The following is a 27,379-nucleotide window of genomic DNA, read 5'->3' on the forward strand; positions in this document are numbered from 1 at the left end:
TGGTATTTGTGGTGGTGCAGTCGTCGCTCGAGTCCCAAATGATGTCCCTCGACTCAAGGAGTGGGTCGAAGGTATCGTTTTACAGATGCCCCACTCCGAGTGCTCGTGGCACAAACTTTCGAAGGGCCGTTGGGAGGCTCATTCCCATGGAAAGATTCCTTTCCTAAGTAGGTGGTGTTAGGCTTCTTCTTTTAACATCAAGTCTTTATTTCCTTTAATTTCTCTTGGAGGTTCACCTAAGGACGTCGAGCTTAGGCCTCCAATATGTGGCGAGGACCTGCCTGTTGAGTCTGCTACTTGGGGGTAGGCCGGGGAGAGGAAAAGGAGGAGGGCTTCGAGTTCCCCGAGGTCGGAGAAAAATAAACCAAGGAGAAGGCTAGTGCGCAAGCCGAAGGAAAATACCAGCTCCCGAACACCAGCTTCGGACTTCCTCTATCGGCTTAGGGACGAGTCCGAGAGGGAAGAGCCTTTTGTGGCCCGCGAGCCGTCGCCCCTCGGAGAGCAACGGGCCGCTGAACCTGAGACCCGCGAGGCCGATCTTCCTCAAGCTAGGGAGGTCGATTAGGAGATCGGGCTGAGTCTTCCAAGGATGCGGACAGTGCCTCGAAGGAAGCACTTTGTGTGATAGACATCAGCGAGTGCTTGTTTGTCTTTGTCACAATTCACAAACAACAAAAGACACCACCCAAAAAAAAGAAAAAAAAAACAATAATAAAAGACACAAGCACACGCATTTGAAATATTAGAAAATTATTGAAGAACTTGTTTGAAGAATAGTTTAGGTGAAACAATAATTTTCAACCACAAATCTTCAAACTGTCTTTTCAATAAAAAATTTGCTCAAACACAACTTCATCTTCCAAATATCACCTTCTGATTTAGAAACTTCAAATACTATTTTTCACCCGAATTACATTGTCCCAACTAAAGCTGTCTAACGGGCCGGTTAGACCCGCTACCGGACCGGCCCGGTTCATAGGGGGCCGGGTGGGCTGGGTAGGGGGTAGGAGGGGTTTGCACGGTTTAAAAAATTTTACCGGGTAACCGGACCCGGCTAAACCGGTACGCGTGAATAGTGATGTAACTGGTTAAACCGGCCCGGTTCAACAACGGCCAGAATTTTTTGTTACTTTTTTTGAATTTTTCAACGGATCAAATCTTGAGGGGCCCACTATCCGTTGGTGACAGGAAATAAGGCAGCAGATCCGTTAGCCAACGGATCTAATTGATCAAATAGCCATTTTTTTTTAATTGTAAGTTTTTAACCCTTTTGAATTTACAAAATTAACCTTTTTAAAAACTATAAATACCCTACCCCCCCCCCCCCCCTCTTCATTTCTTCACTCAAATCTCATTTCTCAATCTCAATTTCTCTCATTCTCCAATTTGCAATACTTCAATTCATCATTTCATCTTCTAATTTTATTTGGCTCACTTTTCTTGAATTTGATTTATCGTGTTTTGTCATTTGGAATTTGAAGTTTGAAGTTTCAACTTTGAACAATTGAAGTTCAAAATTGAAATACTTGCTTGACGAGTTGACGTTTGTTCGTGGCAACATCGGAATTGCTTAATCAAGTGCTACTTTTATTGTCGAATTCGGTGCACTCTCTCCAACTCTTTCTTTTATTTACTATTTTAATTGCATATTTAATTTTAGCTTATACTTTAATTTTTACAATATGTTGAATGCTGCTAAAAGAGCGTGTAAAAAAGTTACTGGTAGGGAAAATAAAAAAAGAGATTGTCCTTCAGCATCTGGTAGTAATAGTAATACCCAATCTACACATGTTTCCGAAACATCGCCTAATGATAATATAGATTATGAACAATTACAAGAAGATTTTGGAATAGAAGATAATGAAATAGGAATGGAAGATGAGATATCAGCTACACCTACTAGTGTTGGAGCCGGTAGTGTTAGAGTTGCTACAAGGGGTGGTGGTCGTGGCACTAGTAGTAGACCACCTGTGGCTCCGACTACTAATCGTAGAAAAAGAAGTAAGGTTTGGAATTTTTTTGAAATAATAGAAGGTACTGATAGAGTTAGATGCAAAATTTGTAACGATAATTTTAAAACATTTGACTGGAGGAAATTTAGAGGGGACTGGGACGCTTAGTAGACATATGAGAGTTGACCATCCCATAGAATGGGGCGTTGATGGTGATGAAAATCAAACAACTATTAACCCTACTACTGGAGGTCTAGTGAAATATGATAAAATGAAGGATCGTGAGGAGTTAGCAAAAATGATTACTTTGGGTTGTCTACCTTTTTCTTTTGCTTCTTCATCATATCTTATTATGTATATTCAAAGGATTTATAATCCTTTATTTAAAGGTATCCCTAGAAGTACTTGTAGAGCTGATATCTTTAGACTTCATGGACAGTATCAAACATACATCCGTTATTTGTTTAGCCACCTTCCTTGTAGAGATTGTCTAACTTCTGATATTGGCCATGCTGTTAATGGAAATGATTATTTGACAATTACATGCCATTGGATAGATGATACTACTTGTATGCAAAAATGTATTATCGCTTTTAAATATGATGAAGATCAGAGTCATACTGCTGCGTTTATAAGTAGTACTATTGTTGAAGTTGCTGAATTTTATAATCTAAACAAAAAAGTATTGTGTATGTCTTTTGATAATGCTTCTAACAATAATGCCGCAATTTCAATATTAAAAATGCATTTGAAACCACCTCTTGATGAAATTTTTCATGTTAGGTGTGCATGTCATGTTTATAATTTAATTGTTAAAAGTGGCCTTGATTTATTTTCAGCTGAGATTACTCATGTTAGAAGAGCAGTTGGTGTTATTCAAGGAAATAATAGACAATCTAGAATAAAGGAATTTAAGAATAAGTGTGTCCAGTATAACCTTAAACCTAGATTCATGCCAGACGAAATTGTTACTAGATGGAATTATACATATATATTTTTAAAATGTTACTACAAATATAGATTCCCAATAACTGAAGTTGCTAATGCGCATTGTACTGATCCAAGGCGTATGTTAACAAGTGTTACTTGGGAGGTCATTAATGATGTTGTTAAATTTTTACATAAATTTTATACAGCTACTGTTGAGTTTTCTGGAGCATATTACCCCACTGTTACTATGGCTTTAGTACATATAGCTGAAATTTCTTTTCTACTATCTGAATTTAAGAAGAAAGAAAAATATAAGGATGTTGTTGAAAAAATGCAAGCAAAATTCAAAAAATATTTCTTTCCAATTCCTCTGATTTGCTTAATTGTGCAGTTTTAAATCCTTCTATTAAGATGTCTGATTGTCACCAATTAATGAATGCTTTATATACTTATATGGAGATTGGACCAACTGAAACCCCACTTTTACATTGTACTCTATGTAACAAGCTAAATGAATATTTACAACAACTATATAATTATTATGCAAATGTATGCGATGATGCTGCTCGTGCTGTAGGCAATGTTAATCCCACTATGCACTGTACCACTTCTGCTACTGTGGATGATGAAGAAGGCCTTGATAGTTTTAATATTTTTTCTACATTTTCTAACACTCAAACCAGTAGCAGGAACATTGATGAACTTCAATTCTACTTGCAGAAGCAAAAAGAGCATCGCACAAAGGAATTTTCACCGTTAGGATGGTGGCATGAGAATGGAAAGCAATTTCCTGTTTGTTTCGCTATGGCTCGGGACGTGCTGAATGTGTCAATTTCTACTATTGCATCGGAGAGTGCATTTAGCCAAGCAAGACAACAACTTGGAGACACCCGCCACTCATTGGGAAGCAATGCTTTGGAAGTTTTAGTATGTTTCAGAGATTGGATTAGATCGGAACGAAGAAATCAAGGAAAGGAAGATGTTGATAGCCCAGAAGACGAGGAACTTGGAGATATATTAACACATGGAAACCCATCCGAATTTAACACTCCAGAAGAAGGTCAATCGGTTCATATTGATCATGAAGAACTTACTAAGGCAATGCAAAATATTTGAATGTACTACTTTACTTGTTGAAAAAAATGTAAACCTTTCATTTTGTAAGTTTGAAACTTTAAATTAAGAAATAAAAGTAGCACTTGCAATAAGTGTAATTTTTTCTCATCTTCCTTGTATTCTTTATGTTAGTACTTTGTATTAATATAACTTACAATATTTATACTAAACCCGGCCCGGCCCGCTCAACCCGTAACCCGTACGGTTCAATTTTTACCCGTATGAACCCGAACCCGTTAAACTCGTTAAGGTCCAACCCGTAACCGGCCCGAACCGTAACCCGTACGGGTCAAAAAAAAATTGACCCAGTCCGGACCGGTAGGCCCGTTAGACAGCCATAGTCCCAACGCATACTCAAAGACACTCTGAGATGCTGGATAATGTTCACAAAAGTAGAAATCTGAAAATAGTCTTTTCTGTAGAATTGAGCAATATAGCCTTACACCAGTAACAACATATGCACAAATCAGATTTTCAAGCAACAAGACAAAGGTTCACAACAACAATAAAAACATGGTGGATAATAGAACATACAACCATCCACAGTGTGAAGTTGGAACAAGTTACTTTGGTTATACAAAAGACAATAGGAGTACTAAATAGGGGATATCATCCCTTTGATAAAGCAGGAGCAGCATGCTTCACTATGGTCTGCTGCAACTCCTGTTTCCTGTCACCAACAACCCTATCCACTTCTTTTCCTTCTTTAATGAAGACAAAAGTTGGCATTGCCTCCACATTCCATTCCTCGAAAACAGACTACAAGAATCACAATCCATCGCTAATTATACTACTCAAAGTACGATAACAACACTGATAGAAAATTTGATTGGAGATGTACCTTCAGTTCATCAACATCAACCTTGAGAAATATAACATGGGGCATCTTCTTAGCAATGTCAGCAAGAATTGGGGCAATAAAACGGCAAGGGCCGCACCAGGAAGCAGTAAAATCCACCACCACCTGAACCAAAGAGTTGTTTTCTTACATAAGTTAAATGAGTTAAAAGAAAAGATTTACCACCAACAATGTCTAACAATCTGAGGCATATTTAAAAGGTACAATCATTCTGCACAAATTCTACTCGGTCTAACAGCTAGGTGCTGCTAATGTATACTAACTTCAACTCATGTTCATATAGCTAAATAGTTTGTAAAAATACATATGCTTATACTGATTTCAAGAAAGATTTACGCCCAACTTCTAGAAATCTGAAGCATACTTACGGTTACCATCATATTCTATTTGGGCCTTAGCAGCTACGGTCTGATGTATGGTGACAACTTATATTCCAGGATATTGACACTCAGAATTTGAATAGAAAAGAATGGCTCTACAAAAATATCTTTTTTACTGATCTCATCTGAAAAATCACATAACTAAAGTAATATGCATAATGGACAACAAAACCAAATCTCCCCTTATAAACATATAATTAAGTTTTAATCAAAAAATGCACATCTGATATATAATACTAGAGTCCTTAAGCAACTAAATAATCACAAAGCAACAAGTTAAGCATCACATCAACTTTATAATTGGGTCATATCTTCAGAATAGATTCGATTATCGAATTCTTTTCATATATTTGTCCACTAGGGGTCCAAACATGCTACAATTAACTGAAAATCAAACTACGATTAGATAAAATAATAAATTTTAAGCAACTAGAGAATCAGATCAGAAAAATGTAAGCAAACGGAGACCCAAACATACCCACAAACTAGCAGCAACTAAGTAAATCAACAAAGTCAGATACAATAAATCGCAAGAACAAGAACCCATTTTCAAAATCAGATTTTGAGCAAAACCCAAATCGCAAAATAACAAATAAGTCGGGTGGAAAGAAAACATAGTTACCATTTTATATAAAATGCGGTTATGAACCACGTTTTATCTTAACGGCCGTTTGGAACATTAAGATAAAGCGCGATTTGTTACTGCGTTTTATATAAAACGCGTTAATGAATCGCGCTTTACCTGGAAGCTGATAAGACGGCTATATAAAGCGCGGTTCATTACTGCGTTTTCATTACTGCGTTTTATATAAAACGCAGTAATAAACCGCGCTTTACATATATAAATAATCGTCCCCTTCCCTTTCCCTCACGTTCTGCACAGACCCCCCCCCCCCCCCTTGTTTAAAAAATTCCAGCACCTCCCCCCTCCATTGACGATCCAAAAAGCTCGTGTGGACCCCACCCGTCCCGTAAAAAGTAGATATTGTTGGTCCCACATCCTAGCCAAGCCTTCTATTGTTGTGGGTTGCTTGTTTCGGAGTCAAATTTTCAAATCTTCAACTTTCCGAAAAATATTCGAGGTATTCCGATTTAGTTTATGTCCAAACTCGTATAAATAATGCATATTAGTTGTTTTGAATGTGTTGTATGTTGTTTTGTGTTTTTTTGCGATTAAATTGGTATGTTATTTTTATCCGGACTAAAATATTAATGTTGTAAAAAAATATTTAAAAATTATGAAATCGTTATTATTTGTTAATAAAAATGTTAATAAATTACTATTACTGTTTTATATGTATTTTTGTGATTACAATGTATTTGTTGTGTTTTATCTGGTTTAAATGATTTATTTGCTTAAAAACTAGTAATATAGTGCCTTTTAGGGTAGTAAAATGTAGTACCTTTTAGCGTAGTATAATGTAGTGCCTTTTAGCGTAGTAAAATGTAGTACCTTTTAGCGTAGTTTTCCTACAGTTTAAGTATCTCTTATACTCAAAAATACGTCAAAATAACTGATAGATCAAATACAAACTCTATCCAATTATAGTCAACATATAATTGGTGCTACTGGGCCGCAAATATCGAGCCTNTCAATCCTTGCTAGGTGTCTAGACCTTTCAGTGACCCAGATTAGGGATTTTTCTTGTTTTGAATGTGTTGTATGTTGTTTTGTGTTTTTTTGCGATTAAATTGGTATGTTATTTTTATCCGGACTAAGATATTAATGTTATAAAAAAATGTGTAAAAATTGTGAAACCGTTATTATTTCTTAATAAAAATGTTAATAAATTACTATTACTGTTTTATATGTATTTTTGTGAATGTTTTGTGATTAGAATGTATTTGTTGTGTTTTATCTGGTTTAAATTATTTATTTGCTTAAAGACTAGTAATATAGTGCCTTTTTAGGGTAGTAAAATGTAATGTCTTTTAGCGTAGTAAAATATAGTGCCTTTTAGCGTAGTATAATGTAGTGCCTTTTAGCGTAGTAAAATGTAGTGCCTTTTAGCGTAGTTTCCATGTAGTTTAAGTATCTCTTATACTCAAAAATGCGTCAAAATAACTGATAGATCAAACACAAACACTATCCAATTATAGTCAACATATAATTGGTGCTACTGGGCCGCAAATATCGAGCCTGGAACCCATATATGAATATTTAATAATTAAATATTGTATAATTATAAAAATTAATTATTTAATTTACAAACAAACACATAAAATTATAAAACTAACATGTAAAATAATAAAACTAACAAATAGAAGAATTCAGGATAAATTGATGCTACTGGGCTCCAAATATCGAGCCTGGAACCCATATGTGAATATTTAATTATAAAAATTAATTATTTAATTTAGAGAAAAAGGCCATTATTGCCCCTGTACTATTGGAATTAATGCACGTTTGTCCCCCGTTACACTTTACGTTCAATCCCCACCCTACCGTTAATAAAGTTTATGCAATTACCCCTAACCCTAACGCCCCGTCGATGTGGCAGCTGACCCCATCTCTTTTTTTCAAGTCAGCTGCCAACTCAACTGCCAATTGGGACTTCCACTAACTTATAAGCCCCAAACCCAACGGCTATTTAGCCCCCCAAAACCAATTTCAGTCCAAGTAATTTGACCCATACCTAGCGTCTTCTTCTTCTCCCCCAAAATACACTCCATTGCTAAGAACTTAGGGCTCGACTGAAATCTTCCCAAAATTGCTCTTTTCTTCATTCTCGTCGTAGCTTTAGTTGTTAAACGTCGCAAGGTAGCTATTCATCACAGATTAGGTGTCGCTGTGACATTATAGCCAAACAATTCACTTCGTCTACTCCATATAACCCTGGAAGAAAATTCTACAAATGTTGAGACCTAAGTTACCATATTTTTCAGTTTTCTCTTCTTCTTTTTTTTTATTTATAATTTTACTATAATTTTGAAACCTAAATGTTCTTTTTGAATTATGTTTGACAGCCTAGTTCATGTGGGTTTTGGGAATGGGAAGATGAAATCTTCCCGCAAAGTGATTGGACTAATATTAAAGATGTAACATCGTCGATTGAGGAGATTAAGATGCAAAGGGACAAATTGAATGAAGAAGTAATTGCCATGAAGGCTATACACCAATATGAAGTGGATAAAGTCGTCAAGTTGGAAGATAAACTTGCAAAGACAAGGATGTTGCTTATGATTTCTTGGGGATTGTTTATTGGTTATTTTGCGGCGTCGATGAAGAAGTAACTATTTTGCAAATTCAAAGTTGCTCATGTTGAGTTTTATATGTGTAGCCATGTTGTAGTAGTATTTTTATGTTCTTTGATGATGATGTTGTAGTAGTATTTGTTGGTTAGTTTTTTCCCTTATTGTATACCCTAAAGAAAGAGTTTTTCTTCTCCAATTCCTAAACATGTTTGTTTTCTTTATAAGATATGATAGTATATTATCTAGTGTACAGAAATTTTAAGATTCTATTTTGGCATGTTGAATAACTACATTCCAAGTGCAAAACTGAAAAACAAAAGACACAAAATACAGCAGCAATCCAAGTTGCAGATTCTAAATGGCAAGCTGAAACACTTACATTCCAGACGTACAGAAATAATTATCAATAATTGTCTGTACAAAACTGAAACACTTACATTCCAGACGTAAAAATTGATAACTAGATAACTGGAAAACTGAAATTGAAATGGAACAAAATGGACAATAATTATCTGAACACCAACCGTCAACATTCATAAACATTCACCAACTTTCACCAACTATGAACATTCATAAAGTGAGTTTATAAGACAGCTGGATACCATATTATAACCCCGAAAAGATGTCAACACCTAGTTATATCATCGCATCCAACTTCACAACTAAAGAACCACAACCAAAATATAAAGTTTACTGACATGGCAGTAATTACAACACATCCAAAAATTTACAAATGTTCAATACTTGAAGCAAAGTCACATCACTTTTGCTCCTTACCACTACCCTTTCTTGCTTTCAACTTGTTCAACCTTTGTTTGTTCAACTGATTTCCAGTGATGGCAGATTTTTCCAGCCATGTTAGGCCTTTTCCTGAGAAAGTAAGCTTTGAAGGCTGACTTGCACCGCTTGAATCACCAGCAAATCCAATTTTTCTGGTTGTAGTTGGTACACTTTGCTGCCTCAGCTGGAGTCTTGTCCTTGCTTCTGAGATGCTCTTTGGTCTTATAGTTATGTCAGGCTCAGGTTCAAAGTTAGGGATCTCAAAATCTGGATCATTGCTAGTTGGAAGCTGCTTTTGAACAGTAGGGGTTGGCATAAACACAAAGTTGTTGAACTGACTGTTTTGACTTGGCTGGGGTGCTGATAAATGGAAGTCATCTTCAGTTGGTGATGTAGTCTGTTCAGCATCAGGTTCATCAACCAAAGTTCTTTGCTTTTTGTTCTGCTTTCTCCTTGAATTCCCACCCATTGCTTGTTTTCCTTTAGAGTGCTATTATCAAATAGAACACAATTATATGTTAGAACAAGGCAGAATAAATCAGAAGTTCAAATTTATTGTTCAAGAGATAGATTACCTTGGCACAACCCCTAGCATTATATCCAGCTTCTCCACAGTTATTACATGTCATGACTCTCCCTTTTCTGGATTGAGACCATTGCCCTTGCCTATTGGTTGACTCATTTGCCTCTCTTGTTCTTTTTACTTTTGGTCTGCCAACTTGCCTTACAAATTCAGGTGGTTCCATATTCTTGGAGGGCTCTATCTTCCAGAACTTTTCTCCTCTCACATGTTGCAACTTATGAGAATAAGTCTGGAGATATGCCTCTTTTGAAAGAAACCAGTGAATCTCACTGAAAGGATCAACCTTCTTATATAGTAGGGCACAGATTGCATGAGGACATGGGATTCCACAAAGGTCCCATGTCCTGCCCATGTCCTGCAAGTGCATTTTTTTCCCTCAGATTGACAATATGCCTATCACTACCTTCTGTCACCTCATAACCTTGGTCAGCACTGCCATTCACATGACACTTTTGTGCAATCCTCATGAATTGGTTATACAGATTTAGAGTCTTAGGACTGTACTCACTTCCCCACCCCATCACTTCAGCTTTATTATCATTCAACATATTCATAACCTTGATTCTGATCTCCTCTAACATCTTTATAATTGGCTTGTGTCTAGCTTGCAATATCCATGCATTTAAGTACTGAGTCAGGTTATTATCCACTTACTGGTTCTTGCAGATAGTATCAAAGAAGGCCCTACTCCAGTAGGTAGGTGGATACTTTAACAGATCTTCAACAACAACTTTACCATCATCATCCACTTGGCTCATACTCTTCAACTGATCTTGGAAGTTCGCTTCATAGGTACTCCAAGCTGCCCACCACGGATATTTCTTGTATTCCCCAGATCCCCATCTCTTGCACCAGTTTGCTTCTATGTGTCTAACGTAAAATCTGTGGTGTGCCTCAGGAAGCACTTCTGAGATTGAATCAATCAGCCCCTACATATAAGGGAAAGAAGAAGTATGAGAATCTATATGTACAGATTGGAAAAATAATAAAATAATGAAGTAAAGTGTTCATACCTTTTGCATGTCTGAGATGAAAGTGATTCCTTCACCCATCTTAAGGTCCAGTGACATTTGCATATGAGCTAAAAACCACTTCCATGTGACTTTTGTTTCTTTATCCACAATAGCCCAAGCTAATGGATAAAAGTGGTTTGCAGAGTCTTGACCAACTGCCACCAAGAGCTGACCCTTAACTTTCCCTTTCAAAAAAGTTCCATCCAATCCTATAAAGGGCCTTAACCCACTCTTAAACCCCATCTTCATTGCATGAAACCATATGTACATCCTTAGGAACCTTCTCTTGCCTTCAGCAAGAGCATCCTTTGATAAGTTAACTACTACATCACTTCCAGGATTACTAAACTTCAATTCATTAACATATGCAACCAACTTATTATATTCATCAGTAAAACTACCTTCCAGATTCTCCAAGATCAATCTTTTTGCCCTCTTACGCTTTGACTCACTAACGTTTACATTAAATACAGCCTTCAAGCTTGCCCTCATCTCTCTAACCTTAATGTTTGGATTTTCTTGTAACCCTCTCTTGAAGTATTCATCAATGGTCTTGGAATTAACCCTATGATTCCCATATGCAGGTTCACAAGTGTGCTCAGAATGTAAAGTCCTGAATTCAGCCCCACCCCTTAAAGTATTCCTAGATATGTGACATACAAAAAGGCAGCCAACTTCACAAATGTACCTAAGCCTAGTTGGGTCACTTTTAACTTGCTCTAACCCATAACCATTTGCAAGTGCATACATATTTATAACTTTCCTAGCTTCAGCAATATCTTTGAATGTCATTGACCTATCCAACTCTTTATAGTCAGCCACTTTATCATTAATGTCTCTCTTCTTTTGTTTAAAAAGTTTCTCTAGTGTATCGCAATCATAGTCTGAAGAAACATCATATTCATTGTCATCACAATTATCACTTTCATCACAATCAGTGGCAGCTTCAAGTATCAGGTTCATCATGCTCATTGTGATGGATTATATTAGGTACATTAATACTTGGCTCACATTCCTCTACAGCAAATATATTAATAATATTAAACTGGTTGTTCACTAGTCCAGTAAAGTCCTAATGTCATAATCACCTTCTATTTCATAGTATGTACCAGAAGGACCATTAACTATTAGTTGTTGGACTCCTATATACCCCAAGTTAGAAACATATTCATCCACTAAATCATTATAGGAAAGCAAGTCAAAGTCAAAACCTTTCTTAATGTGCCGAAATTTTCTTGAGTATGCTATGAGTGGTTTCTTGACCCACTCTCCACCATGATGAAAGACCAAATCCAGCAGGACCATTGATAGTAAACTGCAGAATAAAGTCAGTTAACATTAATAAACTAATAGATATAAATAAAGGCATAAAGACACATCCACAAATTGAATAATTCGGTCAACATTAATAAACTAATATATGCAGCCATGGATATGGAGGACCATACATTAAAGTATTACACGGAATAAAGTATCCCAGCCCCACCCTCCAATATTAAAATTCTGATTCACTTATTTTCTATAAAAAAAACAAAAGAAGTTGGGACCACAAAATATGAAAATTGAAACCCTAAACCACCAAAAGACTATTCAATACCGGATGAGGCACATGCAAACAAAAAGAGTAAAATTAGGGTTTATTACCGTAAAACCACTTGCAAGTGAATACAAAAGCAGAACACACACTACCAGCTTGAAATTATCGTCAAAGATAGGAGAAGTGAAAATCCTAACCAACAAAGAACTATTCAGTAAACCCTAACTTCAATAAATACAAAATTAGAAAATATTAGAAACCCTATGACAACTACACACACCTATCAACTTCAAATAATCGAAAAAGAAAAGGGTTTATGAAATCCTTAACCAACAAAGAACAAATCTGAAAGGGATTCGAAACGCCAGTAAAACTTTCTTGGGAAATTTTTTTGGGATAAATCAAGAAAAGAGATAATACTAATAGAAAAATTAAGTTTTTGGAGAAAAATTTCTTACCCTTGCTTGAAATCGCCACTGGAAGCAAGGATCCTGACCGGTTTGGTTTCTCTCGTTTTCTTTGAAGTACCAGAAAGTTCGAGCAAATGAAGTGAATAAGGTATTTTCAGACGGGTTAAATCTATTTATTTGGTGGGTTTTCGGTTACGGGTTACGGATCAATAAGATTTAGGAGTGGGTTTGGGTCCATCTGATTTAGCCGTTGGTTTGGGGCTTATAAGTTAGTGGAAGTTTCAATTGACAGTTGAGTTGGCAGCTAAGTTGGAAAAAAGAGATGGGGTCAGCTGCCACATCGACGGGGCGTTAGGGTTAGGGGTAATTGCATAAACTTTATTAACGGTAGGGTGGGGATTGAACGTAAAGTGTAACAGGGGACAAACGTGCATTAATTTCAATAGTACAGGGGCAGTAAGGGCCTTTTTTTTTAGTTAAAATTATATTGTATTGATACTCAAAAACAGATTTACAATTTGATATCCAGTAGTAGTTTTGACTTACTACTACTCTATATACATCACATTTGACTATCCAAACTAAGTGTCTAAATGCCTATGTCACTAGTTACAGACACTGTTTTTTTTTTTTAAAACACTACCTATTACAATTCTTCATTTCAGTCTTTATGGGATCCTATCCAAATGTTGTAGTGCTCCTCTCCACTTGTTGTATTTCCTGCCTCTGATGTGAATGTGCAATACAATCTCCCTGCATATCTGGTTCTCATCATATTTTCCTTTTTCAAATCTGATTTTGTTCCTTTCCCTCCAGATCAGTGCAATGGTACTTGCAAAAACACAACTGGTTATAGCATTTATCCCTTTCCTGCTTTTTGCTTTCTTGCATATCCAATCCATTTCAGCTTTCCAATCACCAATATTTCTCCTATGTCCCAGCCAAAAGTAAAGTCTAGACCACAGATTCTTTGTGAGTGAGCATTCAAAGAATAAGTGGTTAAAGGATTCTAGACTATGCCTACAGAATGCACACCCTGTAGGAACATGTATACCAATTTTCAATAACCTGTCTACTGTTGATAGTCGCTGCTGTGCTGCTAGCCAAAATGTGAATCTATGTCTTGGATGTATACTTGTATGTAGCATTAGACTCTTCCAGTCAACTTTGCAGAATACAGGAATCAGCTTCAAGTACATTTGTTTGATCTGGAACTTCCCATCCTTGCATATTGCCTGTAACCTGGTTTGCATATTCCTTTGCATTTGCTGGTGCTCCATGATCACATCTCTATTGTCTAGTATCTTCCTTACTACCCAAGATGCAGTCTTGGGAGTATTCATTGTTTCAATGTCTCTATTCTTTATGTAGAAACTGTGCACTCATCGTATCCATAGACAATCGTTTTTCCTTGTTAAGTCCCATAGGTGCTTTATAATTGCTGCCTTGTTCCACATCTTGATGTCCAGAATGTTGAGACCTCCAGCTGATATTGGCCTGCACACCCTTTCCCAAGCTACTAGAGCCTTTTTTGAAGTGCTTGCACCTCCAGTCCATAGAAATGTTCTGCAGATAGTTTCAATAGCTTTCATCACCTTCTTTGGAATAATGAACACCTGGGCCCAATAGGTCTGAATACCAAAAATAACTGCCTTGATCAGTTGACATCTACCAGCATAGGAGAGGAGTTTTGCAGACCAGCATGTAATCTTTGCTGCTATCTTCTCAATCAAGGGAAGGTACTGATAGATAGCTAGTTTTTTAGAGTCTAAAGGAATCCCCAGATATTTGAAATGGAGCTTGCCTTCAGTAAATCCCAAAGCACCAAGGATTTCTTCTCTAGCATCTTGATTTATTCCAGCCATATATATTGCACTTTTGCTAGCATTTGCTTGTAGCCCAGAAGCAACTGAGAATCTGTTAAAAGCAGCATTTAAAATCTTTATGGATTCAAGATCAGCCCTGCAGTACATTAGCAGGTCATCAGCAAAGCATACATGTGTGCTGTTTAGCTTCCTGCACTTAGGATGAAAATTAAAGTCCCCATTCTTATGCAACTGTCCCAGTTCTCTACTCAAATATTCCATGGCAATAACAAATAGGTAGGGAGACATAGGGTCTCCTTGCCTAATCCCTCTCTTGGCTTTGAAAGGTTTTGTTAAGCCACCATTTAAAACCAAGGAGTATGATACAGCAGTAACACAGGTCATTATCCACTGCACAAACTTAGCTGGAAAACCAAGATCAATAAGCATCTGTCTAAGAAAGTTCCACTCCAGAGTATCATAGGCCTTCCTTAAATCCACCTTCAGTACACATCTAGGAGATACTCCTTTTCTGGAATATCCTTTGAATAATTCATAGCTAAGAAGTATATTATCAACTATGCTTCTTCCTTCAATAAAAGCTGACTGAGCCTGCCCAATCAATCCACCAATCACACTTTTCATTCTTTTTGTAATGACTTTAGAGATGATCTTATATAGAGTGGTACAACATGCAATGGGTTTATAATCTTTGACTGTTGTTGGCACTTTCACTTTAGGGACTAGAGCAATGGCTGTTGTATTTATCATTTGAGGCAATCTGTTATTGGAGAAGAAATCCTTAGCACCTGCATATATATCCTCTTTCACTAGTTCCCAGTTCTTGGTGAAGAATTCCACAGGGAACCCATCCACTCCTGGTGCTTTATCTTTAGGCATCTCCTTAATTGCTTCTATGATCTCCTCCATTGTAACTTCCCGTATCAATGCTTTGTGTTGTGATATAGTTAGGCAAGATCATTCCCTTATAATAGCTGTGTTAGCACATGGAATCTCAGTAGCACAGTTTCCCATTAATGACTGGAAGACATTAATGAACTCCTGCTCAACTAATTTGGGCTCATTTAATTTCAAACCTGTATCTGTATATATAGATGTTATGCTATTATGACTGGATCTAATCTTCCACCGGGCATGGAAATACTTTGTATTAGCATCTCCACATTCAATCCAGCAGGCCTTGGATTTCTGCCTCATTACTTGCTCCTCCATATTGCTCCACTTTTCAGTTTCATCTAATGTTATTTTCTCTTCATTAAAAAGGGACTGTGACAAAGGGTTCTGCTTGATCTGAGTTTGAATAATATCCAATTTCTCTCTTGCCTGCTCAAGTCTCTGTTTGTATGAAGCCATATATGCATTTACCTCCTTTAGTTGTTCCTTCATGTTCTTCAGTTTACTCCATATCTACTGCATAGGTGTTCCTTCATAGTGCTGTTTCCATACTTGTTGCATAATGTTCTGAAATTGAGGAAGCTCCATGATGTTTGTGTACAATCTGAATGGTTTTGGGTGCATTAGCTGCTGTCTACCACATTTGATTAGAATAGGTGAATGATCAGACACTGAAGGGTTCAAAAAATTAGCTTCTATATACCCATACTGCTGAATCCACTGGTAGTTTCCCAAAGCCCAGTCAATCTTGCTATACACCCTAGAATCAGAACCTTGCTTATTTGTCCAAGTGTAATGCCACCCTTTAGCTCTAAGAGGGGTGAGCTGTAAATCATCAATGACATCCTTAAATCCCTTTACTTCAGCATCAGTAACAGGGGAACCAATTCTATCCTCAGAGCTAAGCACATTATTAAAGTCTCCACTAAGAAGCCAAGCCTCCTGACTTGGTATAGTTAGCCCTCTAAGATCTCTCCATAGCTTTTCCCTTTGATTCCCATCATTTTGAGCATAAATGATACTAATATTTGTTTTATACTGACTGTTAGTATCTTCAATACAACACTGGATGAATTGGTCTGTCATATGGATAAATTGAACTTGAATATGAGCTTTCCAAAGTAACCAAATTCTCCCATTCACAGCATTTGAATAGTTGCAGCATACATTCCATCCCTTTGCAATCTTTCCTTGAATTTTCTTTGCTTTATGCTCCTTAACTCTGGTTTCTATGCATCCCATAACATCTACTTTATTTGTAGCTAGGAATATTTTTACCTCTTTCTGCTTATGGGCTTGGTTTAGCCCCCTAACATTCCAAGTGACAATGATCATTGGGATTGGAACATTAGAGGGCCTGGTGGCCCTGGGTCTATCTGTTGTCCTCTTCTTCCTTCATCCATCATATCAGCAATTGCCTTGCCCTTTTCCATATTATCATCCATCACACTATTGCTGCAGTTTATTTCACTTGGATTAGTTCCATTACATGTTTGAGTCAAAGTAACATGCTGTTGTGGACTCTCTATGATTTCACTGGCCTTTTCCATGCTATTACTTACATGATTATGCTCCTTTTTGCACTGTAAGTTTTCCTGAGGATTAAGTTCTGTCTTCACTTGAACCTTTTTAACAAGCCATGCTTGCTTAACAGTTTTTCCTTGCTTCTTTGCTCTTCTTCTCTGTCTCCTTGGTCTGCCCTCTTCCTTAGATTCCTGCTCTTCATCACACTTAGTGTTATACCAGCAATCAATAGAATCATGCCCAAATTTCAAACACTCATTGCAGAATGCAGGCTTCCAGTCATATTCAATCATTTGAATCATAGGGCCATAAGGAGATTCAATCTCTATCTGCTCTGGCAGAGGATAAGCAGCATCTACCTCCACAAGCACTCTAGCATATGATATTTTCTCATAGTGAGCAGTGTACTTGTCTGTGTACAAGGGCTTCCCCACTACACTAGCCATTTTGCTTAGGGCTTTAGTTGACCAAAACCCCACAGGCAGTCCAGGAAACCTCACCCACACTGGAATTGTGCTTAAAATGTCCTTATTAAATGAAAAATCAATTTCCCATAGCTTTAGTATCATAGGTTTGTTCCTGTACGTATATGGCCCTGCTTGAAGAACCTGATCCCTATCAGCAATAGTATTGAATCTGAAAATACAGTAGCCCTCAGAATGAATCAGAATCTGAGGCTTAGTAACAAAATTTCACATATTCAGCACAAAGTTTTCTATAGCTTTTTCATAAGGATTTTCTCCAATTATATAGCCAATTAGGGAAGTTTTCCAGTAATCTGCCTGTGATTGCAAGTCATCTACACTTAACTTGACAATTTTCTTACCATCTCTATCAGTAGGTGGGACAAATGATAATGATTTACCCATTTGTGAACTTCGATTTCCTCGAACAATATCAGCTACAGCTGGAGTTGGTTTCTCCGATCCGCTCGCCTCTGAAAATTGTAATCGTCTCACTGGTGAATTCATTGTTTCCTCCATTTTAATCGGATGTAGTTGGACATCAACCTCAGAACTACTAGCTTCATGAATTTCCTCAATCGATTGAAATTTCTCAGGTAGAAAATTTCCAAATGTGAGAGGTGTTAATTCCTTAGGAACACCATTAGCTGGAGTAATTAGCTTCTCCGTCTGGTTAGTAGTGACATGCATAGTTTTCCGGCGACGAGCCATTATTTCCGGCCACAATTGCAATCCTTGCTATCATGCGCCGAGAGCAACGGTTATCGTGCGCCACATAACCGTCATGCACTGTTTGGCAATAATGGCCTTTTTCCCTTTAATTTACAAACATATAAAATTATAATAAAACTAACACATACAAGAATTCAGGATATCTTGGTGCTACTGGGCCGCAAATATGGAGCCTGGAACCCATATATGAATATTTAATTATAAAAAATAATCATTTAATTTACAAACTAACATGTAAAATAATAAAACTAACACATAGAAGAAATCAGGATAAATTGGTGTTACTGGACTCCAAATATCGAGCCTGGAACCCATATGTGAATATTTATTTATAAAATTTTATTATTTAATTTACAAACTAACATATAAAATTATAAAACTAACACATAGAAGAATTCAGGATAAATTGGTGCTACTGGGTTCCAAATATCGAGCATAGAACCCATATGTGAATATTTATTTATAAAAATTAATTATTTAATTTACAAACTAACATATAAAATTGTAATAAAACTAACACATACAAGAATTCAGGATATGTTGGTGCTACTGGGGCGCAAATATCGAGCCTGGAACCCACATGTGAATTTTTAATAATTAAATATGTATAATTATAAAGCTTAATTATTTAATTTACAAACTAACATATAAAATTATAGAACTAACATGTAATTAATGTTGTTTAATTTACGGTAGACGACATGGAGGTGCCGCCTATTCATCCCGGACCTTCCAGCAATGAGCTACTGTCTTTACAGGGCGATCATAGGTCCGCCCACATATGGAAGGGAGAGTTACTGGCCCAGACTCTCCGCGTCAGGAGAGTGGACGACATGTGGGACTTTCTGCATGACAGAGTACTCCATGACCATGTAGTCACACGCCTGCGGGAGACGGGTTTCTACAAGATTTTGGAGATCGGGCGGCTGCAGCTCGAATGGTCTTTGGTCACGGACCTGATAGAGCGGTAGCGACCGGAGACGCACACATTCCACCTGCCCATTGGCAAGAACACCATCACACTGCCGCATGGCATGAGAGAGATAACACGTGTGCAGTACCTGGACATGTTGCAGCGGCTCACTGCTTTCTGGCCAGAGGATGAGAATGTATTGGCTGGGACCAATCATTTTCCGTTGACGACTATTCGACAGTGGTTGGAGGCATTGCATCCTGAGATCGATGGCGATACACCGAATTATCATATTGACCGGTATACGAGGTTGCTGCTACTCCTTATTTTTGGAGGGGTCTTGTTCCCGAACACTTCGGGGAACCTAGTTAGCTTGAGATTTCTTCATCATCTTGAGTTGCTAGATGATTTACCCCAGTACAGCGGGGGTGCTGCTGTTCTCAGCTACTTGTACAGGCGGATGTGTCGGGCGAGCATGGGCACCCAGCATGACGTTGCTGGATTTTTGCCGCTACTACAGGTGACGACATATTCGGATACTCTATTCATTTTAACATACCTAGTAAAAATATATCTTAAATTTTACGTTACCTTTTTATGTTAGGTTTGGTCCTGGTAGCGGTTCCTGCAGTTGCGGCCACTTCTACCACCATTAGATCCGGTTGTACCACCTCAGTTGCTCCCTCTAGCTAGGAGGTGGGTTCTCCGGCGGGGATATATGTGCGAGTACGAGGCTCGGCATAATCTCTCCTTATTAAGGGATATATTGGATTTGCTGGATGGCGCACAGCGGCACAGGTAAATGTATATCTAAGTTTACTTGTCATAGCTTCAAACACATGTTGCATATACTAACGTTTTCTGTTCTTACTTAATAGTTTATCTGGATGCCATACAGCGACGAGTTGATAGCTGGCTTGCCTTGTTATTGCTCGGTCGGCCGTCTTATGTGGGGCTCTTCCGTCCCGTTGTTCTACCTTGATATTGTGGAGCACCATGCCACCGAGCGGGTACTTCGCCAGTTTGGCCGTCCGCAGCTCGTACCGACGCCGCCCACCTGGGAGACCACACATTACCAGCGGGATGATCGTACCAGGGTGGACGACGCATTTTTGGCATGGCTACAGGAGCAGATATTTACTTGGGACCACGATCTGACATGATTTCGCCCCCCTTCACCGAGTCGGCTGGATACTGAGCATGATTACATGGGCTGGTACCACGGCGTTACCCAACTTATCGTCGGGAATCCCATTCATCGAGCTGGCGGTCGGTACGTTCCATACACCGGGAGGCACGAGGCACTGGTATGTTATTTGGTATTATTACTTATAACTGTGATCTAGCATTTCGTAATTTATATTTTACATGTTGTACAGGCTATTGGCCTACATTTATTCCACCAGTTGGGACTGCAGATGCAGCAGAATGCCGGCGATCCTGCGGTCGCTTTGCACGAGTATGGCCAGCATGTTACAGAGCTGGCTGCCCGGACACTGCATCGAGCCAGAGAGGACGAGCGCTCAGAGCACGTCCCTGCTTATGTGGCGCTAGAGCACTACCATCGAGGTAGGCCTGTCCCACGAGCTAGGTAACAACGAGGCAGGGCTGTCCTACGAGATAGGTGTGCCCCACGAGGCAGGACTGTCCCACGGGGTTGTGGGGGCCGGCGAGGAGGTGGTCCCCGGCAAGGGGTCATTGAGGCACCTGCTTAGGCACCTGTTGAGGATGTTGGAGTTCATCTGCCGGGTGACCTCCATCACCCAGACGAGCATCCCAGCAGCATGTCGTCGTACAGCCTTCAGCTGGCGTTCACTCCCGCCGTATCGCAGGTAATCCCGTCAGATCCATTGTTGATCACGGGCACGAGCATTACCGGACATGATTGGGAGGAGATATTTTGAGGCCCATTGATCGCTGCTGAGGATCGGCCGACCCGAGGTGTGGATGGTGGGCGCCGGCTGAGTTATGGCTCATCGTCGAGGGGTGGTGTGGATCTTTCACAGGTGCAGGTATGTTTGTATTATTATTAAATTTAATTTTATCTCATTGATTCATAATAAATAACTTTATAAATTTCTTATTAAGGCTTCATCCCAGCCCATCACTGTCACGACCCGAATTTTCCACCCTCGGGAGTTGTGATGGCGCCTACTAGTGAAAGCTAGGCAAGCCAATTATTTCAACTATTTACCTCTTTCTCATTTTTTATCCATTAACAGTTAAGAACCAGTATTTAATAAACAACAGAATTTAATAAGCAGAAGACTGAAATGAAATATTTAACAATGCTACCAATACCAATCCGTAACAAAACTACCCAAGACTGGTGTCACAATTTCATGGACTGTCTAGGAGTACTATAAATAAAGGTCTGGAAAAAAAATAATACAACACTGTCTCTGGAAGTACATGAAAGAAACAGGATAAAAGATAGAAGGAGACGCCAAGGCCTACAGACGTCTGCAGGACTACCTCGGGTCGCCTGATGAACTAGAAGTAGCAGAGTGTAGTATCAGCACAACCGACCTCATGTGCTGGTAAGTGCCTAACCTAACCTCGGCGAAGTAGTGACGAGGCTAGGACCAGACTACCAAATAAACATGTGCAGTTAAATCATATACAGCAAAAAATAAAGGCAGAAATTAACAATTTAAAAGTAAGAAGGGAGAAGAGAGACATGCTACGGGGATATCAAGTAACAACAGGAAACAAATAAATAATCATAAAGAACACCGTAACTCAAATATCAACAATAACCAGGAAATCAAACAAGTGCACGGCATCACCCTTCGTGCTTTTACTCTCGTCCTCACCAAATATCAATATAATCGGGACGGCATCACCCTTCGTGCTTTTACCTCACATAATCATGGCACAGAATGATCCTTCGTGCATAATCACTCATATAAAGGCACGGAATGGTACATCGTGCGGCACGACATCACCCTTCGTGCATTAACACTCTCTCACAAAAATCATGCACGGCATCACCCTTCGTGCTTTAACACTCTCACCAAAACAATGCACGGCATCACCCTTCGTGCTTTAACACTCTTCCTCACCCAAACAACAATCACAAACAATAAGGGCAAGGAAATAAATGAAATCGCAATAAAGTCCCGGCAAGGGAACAATAATACAACAATCATATCCCGGCAAGGGAAAACAGTATCAAAGCAACAACATCCCGGCAAGGGAGATAACATTAAAAGCAACAACATCCCGGCAAGGGAGATAACATTAAAAGCAACAACATCCCGGCAAGGGAGACAATATCATAATTCTCTTCTCTTTTTCACATTTACTTCCCTCCTCAATTCACAACTTGAGCCAATGCTCTATAATGTTCAATTGCCAACAATAATTCCACAAATCATTTCACAACTCGAGCCAACGCTCCTAAATGTTCAGTTACCAAAATTACTTCCACAAGCCTTGTTCAACAATAGGAACAACACATAAGGCATGAACAATACAAAACGAAGTCACATTAATCATAGTATAAGACTCACAGGCATGCTTGACACCAACGTATAGATACTTGTCACCATGCCTATACGTCGTACTCAACAATTAACACATAGCAAATAGGACACGACTCCTAATCCCTCAAGCTAAGGTTAGACCAAACACTTACCTCGATGCCACGAACACAATTCAAGCCTCAACTACCGCTTTACCTCTTGATTCCACCACCAATTCGCTCGTATCTAGCCACAAGTTACTTAACTATATCAATAAATGCTAAATGAATCAATTCTAATGCATGAAAATAGATTTTCTAGAGTTTTTCCCAAAAAGTCAAAAATTAACCCCGAGCCCACATGGTCAAAACCCGAGGTTCGAACCAAAACCCGATTACCCATTCACCCACGAACTCAAATATATAATTTGTTTTAAAAATCGGACCTTAAATCAAGGTCCAAATCCCCAAAATTTGAAAAACCTAGGTTCTACCTAAAACACCCAATTTCCCCAAAATGTGACGGATGCTTATATTCAGGAGCCCGACGAGATCATGGTAAGAAATTTTTTTGACTTAACAGTACATTACCAATATATATTTTCATATACTGAGCTGACTTATTCTTTTGTAGGTTGCTGATGGACCGACGACCCCTTCTACCGATCCTGCCAGCACTATTGACGATCATGCTGCAGCGCATCCTCCGATAAAGAGGCGACGTGATGAGGATGATCTTGATAGCGTAGCCGGGTGGGATGGGATTCGCCTCAGGCCAGCGGCTGCATTGAAGCACACAGTTTGTGGGACACATTGATTTTCTTTTTTTGTATTTTGTACGCTATATAAATATTATTTTATGTAAATAATAACAACAATTTTTTATGTTTACATAATATGCGCATTATGTTTTTATTTCCCCGTTTCTTCTTTATTTTAACACTACAACACAAACACAGAAACTTAATATAAAATTCAGTACAACTAATGAAAACACATGACACGGGAAATATAAAGATAAACTACTACACTCAACACATATATGTCATTGTTTAGTCACGACCGCCTAGTATTCTCTACTCCAACCACTTAAATTTCTCTTCCAGCTTATTTTTTTCTTCTTCCACCTCTTTGAGTTTCTCCTTCAACTCCGCATTTTTCGTTTATATTCTCGTTCATATTCCCACTGTTTTTTGGTCAAATCATGAAGAAACTGCAAAGATCGTTTGTAGCATTCCTGCTGACAGGGTTCATCAAGCCATACCTCAAAATTGCAAAAATTTCCGTTGTTGCCTCCAAACCTGTTCACACACATCCAGTATATGCGCCCAACTTGACCGTCATCCCAACAGTCCGCCATCATACAACGTCTGCCACATTAGCACATTGGTACATACATGCGGTCAGACATTTGTCAAAGTGAAAAAAAAAATCATGATTTTATGGAAAGTTTTGCTATTTGTTATCGTTAAGCGCCGAAAATAACTAGAATGCGCCCGTTATATATAGGCAAGGCAACACACATAACGTAGTATTTAGCCACGCTATGCTTGGCGTGTTAAAGATTATTTCTGATACAAAACAACTTTTTCGCGGTCGGGCAGCTTTTCAGATCGACAAGACAACACATAAAATATAGTATTTAACCGCGCTATATATATTCACACAAAACGTAGCATTTAACCGCGCTATGCTTGGCGTGATAAAGATTCTTTCTAATACAAAAATACTTTTTCGCAGTCGGGCAGCTTTTTAGATCGACAAGACAACACACAAAATGTAGTATTTAACCGCGTTATATATATTCACACAAAATGTAGTATTTAACCACGCTATGCTTGGCGTGTTAAAGATTCTTTCTGATACAAAACAGCTTTTTCGTAGTCGGGCAGCTTTTCAGATCGACAAGACAACACACAAAACGTAATATTTAACCGCCATATATATTCACACAAATCGTAGTATTTAACCGCACTATTCTTGGCGTGTTAAAGATTCTTTCTGATACAAAACAGCTTTTTCGCAGTTGGGCAGCTTTTCAGATCGACAAGACAACGCACAAAACGTAGTATTTAACCACGCTATATATATTCACACAAAACGTAGTATTTAACCGCGCTATATATTCACTTATTTATCAAACATCTTCCTCCTCTGACAATGTAGTTTTCTAATAATTTTAGAGTGAAACTCGAAAGTGAACGTAAAAAATTTCCATTTTTTAATCCAATACTATTTTTGATTACATGAACGGGAGGGAGAAATTCATTAATTTACTCAACTGAAAAATGTTAAATATCAATAAGATGTAACAAGGCTATGGAAATATAATTTTATTTGATACATCTTGCAACATAAACAAGTACATACACTTATTACAAAAAATATTACGAAAATAAAATACTGCGTGTATCCTTGATAGTTGGGCACAAATCATTTCACAACTCGAGCCAACGCTCCTAAATGTTCAGTTACCAAAATTACTTCCACAAGCCTTGTTCAACAATAGGAACAACACATAAGGCATGAACAATACAAAACGAAGTCACATTAATCATAGTATAAGACTCACGGGCATGCTTGACACCAACGTATAGATACTTGTCACCATGCCTATACGTCGTACTCAACAATTAACACATAGCAAATAGGACACGACTCCTAATCCCTCAAGCTAAGGTTAGACCAAACACTTACCTCGATGCCACGAACACAATTCAAGCCTCAACTACCGCTTTACCTCTTGATTCCACCACCAATTCGCTCGTATCTAGCCACAAGTTACTTAACTATATCAATAAATGCTAAATGAATCAATTCTAATGCATGAAAATAGNTTTTTCGCAGTCGGGCAGCTTTTTAGATCGACAAGACAACACACAAAATGTAGTATTTAACCGCGTTATATATATTCACACAAAATGTAGTATTTAACCACGCTATGCTTGGCGTGTTAAAGATTCTTTCTGATACAAAACAGCTTTTTCGTAGTCGGGCAGCTTTTCAGATCGACAAGACAACACACAAAACGTAATATTTAACCGCTATATATATATATTCACACAAAACGTAGTATTTAACCGCACTATGCTTGGCGTGTTAAAGATTCTTTCTGATACAAAACAACTTTTTCGTAGTCGGGCAGCTTTTCAGATCGACAAGACAACGCACAAAACGTAGTATTTAACCACGCTATATATATTCACACAAAACGTAGTATTTAACCGCGCTATATATTCACTTATTTATCAAAACATCTTCCTCCTCTGACAATGTAGTTTTCTAATAATTTTAGAGTGAAACTCGAAAGTGAACGTAAAAAATTTCCGTTTTTTAATCCAATACTATTTTTGATTACATGAACGGGAGGGAGAAATTCATTAATTTACTCAACTGAAAATGTTAAATATCAATAAGATGTAACAAGGCTGTGGAAACATAGTTTTATTTGATACATCTTGCAACATAAACAAGTACATACACTTATTACAAAAAATATTACGAAAAAAAATACTGCGTGTATCCTTGATAGTTGGGCACATTAGATGAACTTGCACCAGGAGCTGGATTACCACCGCTACCCAAACCAGCTGAAGGACATTTACGACGGTCGTGTCCTGTTTGCGAGCATATACCACATTTACGCGCATAAACGGTATCACCAACCTACATTTGGTTCCGTATACGCGTTCCCTTTTGCAGTTGTAGCTTGCGCAAATAGTTCTTGTTACACAGCATTTTAAATGGTTCCGGCGGCCAATAATGCTCAGCACCCACTGACTGCAACTGCCCACTGTATGTGTTTAAGTATGCAACAACATTGTATTGCCTATCAACATAGTTGGTTGGCCCTAAACCTGTATATTGAAAGCACTTCATGGCATGTGAGCACGGCATGTGGTAGATGGACCATTTCCCACAAGAACACAACCTGCTGGCTTCATTTATGGTGTGTACATTATTCCCCCGGTGTTGATGGATAGTGGTGAGAACTTCAAAAATACCCTGATCGTGATCATACTGTAAAGATGAAAGCCAATGTGCTCGCCTCTTGTATTTCTTAAATCTTTTCATCGGTATTGGCATAAATTGAACACCCCTCTCTATCAATTCCGATGCAATTCTATTCCTTTCAACAAACCTCTCCGCTATCTGTTTGAATGTCATCTGGACCATGGCAGTGACACGCAATCCACGTGCATACTACAATAACCCGTTGAAAGACTCCGGCACATTTGTAGTCAGGGTTCCCCATCGTCTGCCACCATCAGCACGCAATGTCCACTTGTGAAGCTCATGTCGCATTAACCAATTATAGGCACTTTCGTCTAACTGTCGGATCGATTCCATGCCCCTCCTGAATTTGCACTGCTGGTGATCAGTTGCAGCCATCCACATTAAATCATGCAAGTTCTTGTTGGGATATTTCTTCTGGAAATTGGTCTTCAGGTGCCCCACACAGTAACGGTAGTATGCATAGGGTTCCTGCCATTCAGGCAAATGCTCTACAGAACTTAATATACCACCATGCCGATCAAATATTAGACAAATACCTGAACGTTGTTTGACAACATGCTGCTTCAAGTGGTTCAAAAATGGTGTCCACGTCTCTTGGCTTTCATTGGCACAGATGGCAAAAGCTAGTGGAAATATTTGTCCATTGGCATCTACTGCAACGGAGATCAACAGCTTAATATCATACTTTCCATAGACATGAGTACCGTCTATGGGAATTACCTGACGGCAGTGCACAAAACCATCAATTGCTGGTTTAAATGCCCAGAACACATATCTGAATATATATT

General features: G+C 38.4%; 1 protein-coding gene across 1 annotated transcript; it reads right to left on the minus strand.

Annotated features, from left to right (window-relative positions):
• Positions 4,385-5,813, minus strand: LOC109225110 (thioredoxin H-type 1-like). The gene is made up of 3 exons (XM_019389699.1): positions 5,716-5,813; positions 4,840-4,962; positions 4,385-4,757 (listed from the first exon to the last, which is right to left on the minus strand). The coding sequence occupies exons 1-3, from the start codon at positions 5,782-5,784 to the stop codon at positions 4,608-4,610; spliced, it is 342 nt and encodes a 113-aa protein (XP_019245244.1). The 5' UTR covers positions 5,785-5,813; the 3' UTR covers positions 4,385-4,607.

Source organism: Nicotiana attenuata, chromosome 4 (genome assembly GCF_001879085.1).
Source record: "Nicotiana attenuata strain UT chromosome 4, NIATTr2, whole genome shotgun sequence".
Classification (NCBI taxonomy): Eukaryota; Viridiplantae; Streptophyta; class Magnoliopsida; order Solanales; family Solanaceae; genus Nicotiana; species Nicotiana attenuata.